General features: G+C 28.9%; 1 protein-coding gene across 1 annotated transcript; it reads right to left on the bottom strand.

Moving 5' to 3' along the window:
* Nucleotides 1-1,979, bottom strand: LOC143195431 (uncharacterized). The gene is made up of 3 exons (XM_076402522.1): nt 740-1,979; nt 363-538; nt 1-310 (listed from the first exon to the last, which is right to left on the bottom strand). Exons 1-3 carry the CDS (start codon nt 1,665-1,667, stop codon nt 161-163), a joined length of 1,254 nt encoding a protein of 417 aa, XP_076258637.1. The 5' UTR covers nt 1,668-1,979; the 3' UTR covers nt 1-160.

The raw sequence follows: 1,979 nt of genomic DNA on the forward strand, positions 1-1,979 counted from the left end.
TTAAAGGAACTAATTACTTTTTATTTATGTACATTTTTTACAATAATTTAATTCAGAACAAAATTATAAATGAGAATTATACTGCTTCTAATGATCTGGGTTACTGGAAAATATATGACCCCATTAGCAATTATATAAAGACACCATAACTTTTTAAAAATTAATAAATAACATTAGTGGATCCTTTTGGACAAGATGAAGAAATTGCCTCCTCCAAATTGCTATCTAGTTTGTGATAATTTATAGAATTTGGCCTTCTGCCCCTACTGGATCTTCTTCCTCTTTTCCCTTCCAAAATTAACGCCAATATCTAAATATTTTTGAAATGTTATATATAATTCTCTTATGCTAACATAACTTACCTTCTGTCTATTGTGGTATCCAACATAACCCACAATACATAAGCACATTAATACAGTAAAGTATGAAAAGAAATAAGAATCTCCATCCATTTCATCTTCAGTAGTGTTAAAATTGTTCACAGACTCATCTTCTACAGTATTGGGTTTGGCTTTGTTTGTTTGGACATTTAATTCAGCTTCAAAAAAAAAAAAAAATTTAAGTTACTAATATATTGCTGAAAATTATAATTTAATATGACATTTGAAAGAACAATACATATATAAGAAATTATAATGAAACAGGTATTACCACAATTCAAGGAATTCTATAAATTTTAATTCAATATTTGCTTTGTATTAGTCCAAAACAATGAATTAATTAATCTTCATATACATACCGTTGTTTTCAACATGTTCTTGTTCATTGAGACTGTCTTCATCATCTGGTTCAAATTCCCCTTCCATATCAGCCGATTTATCTACACCTAATGGATTTGGTGCATTATCTTCTAAATTGTCAATATCTTCTATGTTATTTTTATTTATTTCCGCATCATCTTTTTTATCTTGACCAGTTTGGGCTACATCAACTTTTTTATTATCTTGACCTGATTTTTCAGGACTACCCTTTTCTGGAATAGTATTAGCTTTTTGTTCAGACAAGTTAATTGGCAAATTAGACTCTATAGTAGGGGATCCTGCTGCAGTTTCAGTTCTTGCTTTTCCATCATTTGTGTCTGATTTAGAATCAGATACTTCCTGAGGAGTCTTAACGACAGAATTATTTAAATATGTTTCCAGTACTCCTTTTCTATCGGCTTTTAATTTAGTAGTGTTAAATTTTAGGTAATAATGTGCATATTTACACCTGTCGTCAAATACACCGTCATTAAAACATAATCGAATGCACTGAGTAAAATCAGTTACATTGTACTTTTCCCTTAGCAATTTTTCATTAGGAAATTCATTACATATTAAGTCAACTTTGTATTTTTTTAAATTTAGTGTAAAAAGATCTCCATACCTTTGAGTCAATTCATTACCAAGTTTTGTACAAAAAAAAATTAAGCTGTCATAAAACAGCATACATTTTTTATAGTCTTCACTTCCATCATTCACTGAAAGCTTCCACTTTTTACAGTCCTTTGTAAATAATGGATTGCCTTTTATTGTTGTATTTTTCACCGCAGGACATTTTTCAACTATGGCCGAGTACATTTGTCCCGATTCAGTTATAATCGGATCAGATAGTACTAAACTGGGTTTTTGAAAATGTATAAAGCAACACAACAAAATTATCCACATATTCATACATGAACTATACATTTTAACTAGCACTGAACAACTGAGCTAGCTCATATTATATTCATAATAACTTTTTTCGGTTAATCGTCGTTTCACAAAATGTAAATATTTTAATACCCTATTGTAAATGACAGTTCCATAGATAAATACCATAAGAATATTAACAACCCGGATTTATTTGACTTTTGATATATAAGCACCACCAAATAGACTACAAGAAAAGCTTTATGTGCACAACTAAATGATAACACATCAATCATTAAATATAAATACTAAATATACTAAATAATAAAATAATATAATATGATAGGGATGCCTAAAAAATATCGGAAT

The sequence above is a fragment of the Rhynchophorus ferrugineus genome, unplaced genomic scaffold, assembly GCF_030347505.1.
Source record: "Rhynchophorus ferrugineus isolate W39M unplaced genomic scaffold, kcgeb_rfMv2 rfM4, whole genome shotgun sequence".
NCBI lineage: Eukaryota > Metazoa > Arthropoda > Insecta > Coleoptera > Curculionidae > Rhynchophorus > Rhynchophorus ferrugineus.